The 6,000-nt window shown below is 33.2% G+C and overlaps 1 protein-coding gene across 1 annotated transcript in view; it reads left to right on the top strand.

Annotated features, from left to right (window-relative positions):
* Window positions 1-241: 241 nt before the first annotated feature.
* Window positions 242-6,000, top strand: part of LOC126748736 (endoplasmic reticulum aminopeptidase 1-like) — a 48,608-nt gene continuing 42,849 nt past the window's right edge. Inside the window, exon 1 of the mRNA XM_050458146.1 lies at window positions 242-606. Coding sequence (XP_050314103.1) covers window positions 519-606 — 88 coding nt within the window. The 5' untranslated portion in view covers window positions 242-518. The remainder of the gene's footprint in view (window positions 607-6,000) is intronic.

Raw genomic sequence — 6,000 nt, 5'->3', positions numbered from 1 at the left:
TTGCTGTAGCGCATAGCGCACATGTGCAGTAATTGCGGAATCGATAGTCAGCACGTTTTCCAACCAGACTGAACTAGTAAATGAAAAATGTGGGGAGCCGGCATGGCAAAGGCAAGCCTATCTGAAAGGGGATAAAATCTAATGGTAGACCGCTTGTCGTCTTTGAAAAATCAATAGGTTATTACGATTCAACCCCCATTTTACTACTCGCAATTTTTAGTTACAGTGTTTGGGTGAAAGCAAGTGTTTTAAATTTTCTAGTCGTGAGCAAAAATTTATAATAAAGTGTGAAAACTGTGTTAAGTGCTCATATACAAAAATTACCAACAGGTAGAGCCTATAGCATGTTTTTTCTAAAAGTTATCTTTCTGGACTTGTAGTTACATTCGATGTAGGCTAATAAAATATTCATTCTGCATTAAATACCGAAAGCATAGCTATTTACTTAGAACCCTATTAGTTAACTGTAGATGTTATCTCATGGCTAGTTAACTATCAGACAGTATTTTGGTAGAAATATGCAATCAACAACGCCTAAAGACGTTATTCGCCTAGAACCTTTGGGGAAATTTAGACAAAATCAGAATGGCAATATTAAATATCAAGGTAGGTTTTTAGTATTAATTTTTATATTATTTACATTACTATTTAGTATCACATTAAGACATTTTCGTTGGTTAGAAGATGATAACATTGTATATGGTACGATATGGAGAATATTCTGTAAAGTACATACAGGGTATCCCAGCGGAAACGAAGAGAGGCATGTTCAGTATGAAGCAACATTTTTTTTTAAATCTAGGACAAAATTGACGTCAACTGTGTTTTGATAACCGGATAAAATTATGGAAAATGCGTGAAACAGTTACTTATTTCACAATAAGTAACTGTTTCAAACTTGATAAAGAGACAATATACAAGGAATACTTATATCTAAGTAACTTACTAACTAAAACTAGTGAAATTACTCATAAGGTTAGACTAAATTCTAGTTTATTAAATATTTAAATTGAGACTCGTCTACTTTCATACAATATTAAAAGTTCTTTTAGATGTTTATTAACATTAGCTGGCACCCTATTTCTAATTCTGTGTAACGTATTGGTTCTGGGCTCTGTATTAGTTCCAATGTCGAGTGAATTTGGAGAACAGCAAGTAGGCCTTCGTCTGGATTAGCATAGTAGTATTATTAATGGTAAGGACACCAGTGGCCAGCAAGTACGCCTTCCAAGAATTTTTCCGTCAACTTCGATCGCTACCCCTGACCACTTTTTTAGGTATTAATTCACTCTTTTTAGGCCACCTGTTTTTCTAATAAAAGAGAGCAGACCCTCCCAGCTAAGATTACCTAATTCCTTTTTTTGGTAGGAATGGAGATTTTAAAATGTTTCCGGTTAGCCTAGCCCTTCTCTGGCACTTTTACGTAGTAGGTGTGTTCTTCCCCGCTCTACAATTGGGGTTCAGCGGATTTTCCACCACTCCCAATAAGTGCAGGCGCCGGTTAAGTCTACAGTGCCCTGTAACTGGGATATATAAAGCAGATCTGACCTAAATTAGGATTTTCTAAAATTCCTCTATGCCGAAATAAAATCTTAATCCGAGTCTTACAAACGCTCCCGTTTCGTCTTTCTTCTCCATTGCGTGCTCTGGGACCCAATATAATCGACCTAATTGGCTGCTAATTGTGAGACATAGACAGAAAAAAAAAATTCTAAAGAGTTCTTCCATAACCTTTCTATTTAATGACCGATCTAGGTACCATGCAAAAATACCAAATTATCATATATGCCAATTGTATTATTAAGTTAGTTGTTATTACAAGATATTTTATATGATGCGAAATGTTTCTAAACATCTCAGCATCTCAATCAAAGAAAGTTCTTCAATTGACCTAAATAATCTACTAATCTGGAAGAAAGTCTACTAATTGTCGACGTATCGACGTATTGCAGAAAGGCTGTTAGGCAGAGGCAATCTATATGGACTGCTTCTACGCATTCGATACGGTGAATCATCGCGTTGAGCAGTATAGGTGTTGGTCGTATTCAAAAGGTTAATAACGAATTTTTTTATCTAGCTTTATGCACGTAATTTCTGGTGTACCTGAAGATGGCCATTGTGTGCCATTCCTTTTTAATCTAATTATAGATGATATTGATTGAAGTTTATTAGTTATTTTCATTTTTTGTTTTCTGGTTATGACGTGATTTTCTAAGATTAGTATTCACTTTACACTACTTAGCAAATTATAGGATAACTAGTTAGAGGAACAACGTAATTTTTTTCGAGGAAGAGATGAAGTGCGAAATTCGATAGTATTGGTTTCTTCCATCAGTAACTTTACTTGATAGGTATATTCAGAATCAAAAGACCTTCAAAAGAATAATTTTTTAAATTAAAAAAATTACTCGAGTTTTCTTTCCATTTAAGATTTTAGGTCACCTCGTCATCGAAGCTTGCAGGTTAGACAGCAACCTACTTAAAACGTCTATTTCATTTTTGCTGAGACACCTTGTAATAAACCCTTTTTAAAAACACTTCTTATGAACATTTATTATTGTTTAAATATAGTTTGTTATTGTTTCAAAATTATAGGATGAGAGACCATGACAAATGTAAATTTGGTCCTTGGCAACGTTGCATATTTTTGTTTAATAATTACGACATTTTGCTTGATTTCATCGTCCATATTTTAATGGTTGTCAAATACTGATAAAACTTCTTTCATAACTATTTGATTTATACGATGTAAAGCGACGTTGCCAATGTGCCTAGAATTTCATCAAAGTAACATTCCTTTACATTTGTTTTCTAGTGGTTTGTTTTTGGTGGTATAGCACTGCGTACTAGTTTATAGCTAATTTTAAACCAATTCGTAGTATAAATATTGTAAGGTTAGTTATAGATTTAGGAGCTTTGGAAGGGATCAGAAAATATAAATGCTACTGGTTAAAGATTATTATAGATTATTCTAACTTCTTTCCGTAATCAGATAAACAAAACAAAAAAAGTTTGCGACTAAAGGTCGATAAAAAATTTGGAATGCAATTTAACAGAATACATTGAATTCAATTGCCTCCATTCTAGAATGTATTATAAATAATAACATCGCATGCTTTCTCAACGGCTAGTACTACTAGTAGCCGAAACTGGCATACGTAGAATTTTAAATTAAGGTATTGCGGTGCCAGAGCCCTGGGCTGTTATAGGTTTTATAACTTCTGTACAAACCCTGAACAGCTGTTTTATGTTCATTGCCTAGGTCCAGTGCTTTATCCCAGAGTGTCGTTTTTTTCTCTCTTTATGGTTTGCTTAAGACCCCATTTCTAATTTAGCATTTTATGCTATTGTGACCCCAAGATATTAAGCAAATGATTACTACTTTTGTTGAATGTATTAAAATGTTTTGCGAGGTATTGGTTATTTTGTTTGAACTCTTTATCTTGGATAATTGAAGAGATTTTATCTTCATTATTTTTCTTGTATAAGATCACCAGATCGTCAGCATATACTGGGATTTTTACTTTCCATATAATTAAATGAAGGGGAACAGATTATTGATTAGTACTGACCACTAATAGAATTTTATATCAGTAAGATTCTCTGAAAGAGCTGAATTAGCTATGTTCTTAAGCATAATTGACAATCGATATTCAATGTTCTTGTTTTCACAACAGGGATATCATTGACATCTCGGGTTTACAACGATAGTTTGATCTTAACCGCTCTTTCGATATATCAGCACTTCTTGCACATGTGTATCCATAATAAAAAAAGGTACGTGATTGGATCCTGGATATTGAACAAGATTTGATGTCAATATCATGCTGGTATTCTACAAGAGGTAACATTTCGGTGATAATAATGAAGTTTTATAGATGCTCTTCTACGAGTTAAATAAAATCAGTCTGGATTCAAATAATTAATGCAAACACGTTTTATTGTTCTATTGTAATAACGCTATTTTGTCCACAAATAAATACGCTAATCTGAAAAGCCAATTTCTTTTTCTGTTAAGTCGGCAATGTCATTCATATGATCAAAGTGAAACCATGACAGAAATCTGTTCATTAATATTTGACCAAATACAAAAGTCAAACGGGCTATGATAAAATTTGTTTTTATCATTATATTTTTTATTTATGTGTTAAAATAAACTTAAATTCCTGATGAGGGAAGCCCGACAAAAGCCCCAATTTGAGAAAGACAAAACGATATTTTACTATTGAAACATGCAAACAATTTGGTCTATTTATTTCATGTCTTTGAAACCCTCGATACCAAGGGGTTTATTTAAACAGCAGTTTAAAGGTACTTAAGCAAGGATTAATTTGTGGTCGTGGTCTTGTTTAAGGCACTTAGTGAAATGTAAGCCTTTTGTAAAATTGAAGTCACTTTTTGGCTTGTGTGTATATTAAGTGGCCATTAATTAGAGAAGTCGAGTAGCTCAATAAAATGTTACTTAAAAAATTATATGTTCTGCCGTTTTAACAATAAAATTGCATTGTCAGAGTTTAATTTCACTTTAAGTATTCATATTTATATCAGTAGAGGTTTAAGCCATTCGGGTAGAAAGGACTCTCTACGCTCAGCATCTTTTGATATTAAAATAGTGCGATAATATCTCATCAACAATATTTTGATAATAATTTATTTAAAAAAAATATGTTTCTGTAACTCTGAAAATCCATAACGTTTCCCTCCTGTCAGCTTCTTCAAAGCGCAGTCTAATAATTTTTGTTTTTTCTGGTTTTATGGCTATTTATTAAATTAAAACCTTACGGGTTTTTCTATCCATTTTCTTCTCTATAAACAAGATTTGGAAGAAGGCAGCCAGAAGCATTATAACGAGGAGTGAAGGTAATCAGACAGGGGTCACTGTGATCAAGAGCGAGATCAGATCTAAGCACCCCACAAACGATATGTAGCCGCTTTTTCTTTGGGAGAAAGAATTAGCTTTATACTCCGTGATATTTACGGGACGATTGAGGTTGATCTTAAAACCATTAGTGCTTTAGCTACATTCATTGGCAGAATTCGTCTTCTATTCGCTTTCTACAAGGCTGCTGGACATTTCCGATAGCGATAATTCTTAGAAATGAGTACATAATGGCATTCTGGGATAGAACTGGTGGATCTTTACGAGAAAAGAGCTTAACTATGGAAAGAAAAGAGATGATACCGATTTGGATCATGTAGGAAAAGTTTCAAACCGTCAATATTTTGTGTGGAAAAAGTAATGATAAGCTCTCATCTTTGTTTTCGAGTTTTGCTACTTTTTCTTCAACGCCTCTGTATCCTTTATGATTTCGTTCGGGAGTACCCTAATGTTAAAAGTGCACTAGTCTTCGGCCGATTCTTTTTGTCTCTTATTCTGTTTCATCAGTATACGAATTTTTTAAAGCCTGGAAGATGATGTTTTCTCATTGGAACTCACAGCAGTAATGACGATAGAATAATATTCTTTTCACTCGAGCACTTTTATAGCTTATAATTCTAAAAACTGTAATGTTTTTAAGACTGATAGCGTTATCAAATGCTTATGGGAAAATAGGTAATGTTGCATTATTTTTAAAACTATTATCACTTTATTGGCTCATTCTAGAGCTGCAAGCGGCTTTATGCTTGCGAATAATGCAGTAAAAGTTTTTTTCGCCGTCACGTCGTACAGACAGTGACAAAAGCAAAACAGAGTAAAACATTAATTACTTCTATATTTTATTGCCGTATATACCGAGTGGTTTATCGCCAAGCTGGCCATAGGAAATCCCATATAAATTATGATATGGCTTCCATGTATAAGCGACGAGTAAGATAAGCGATCATACTAAGTTTTATTACTTTCTAATAAGCAATTTAGAATTTATTTGAAAAAACTAAAATATGAAATCACCAGCCAAATTATCAAAACATTATGTCAAAGTGTTGTTATCTTTTTATTTAGTGGTCAGTATGAATAAATATTACATCAAGAGAAAATAACTATGATTAAGTGCTACT

Source organism: Anthonomus grandis, chromosome 22 (assembly GCF_022605725.1).
Source record: "Anthonomus grandis grandis chromosome 22, icAntGran1.3, whole genome shotgun sequence".
Taxonomy (NCBI): Eukaryota; Metazoa; Arthropoda; class Insecta; order Coleoptera; family Curculionidae; genus Anthonomus; species Anthonomus grandis.
The sequence above is the reverse complement of the archived record's forward strand: the minus strand, read 5'-3'. Positions and strand labels throughout refer to the sequence as shown.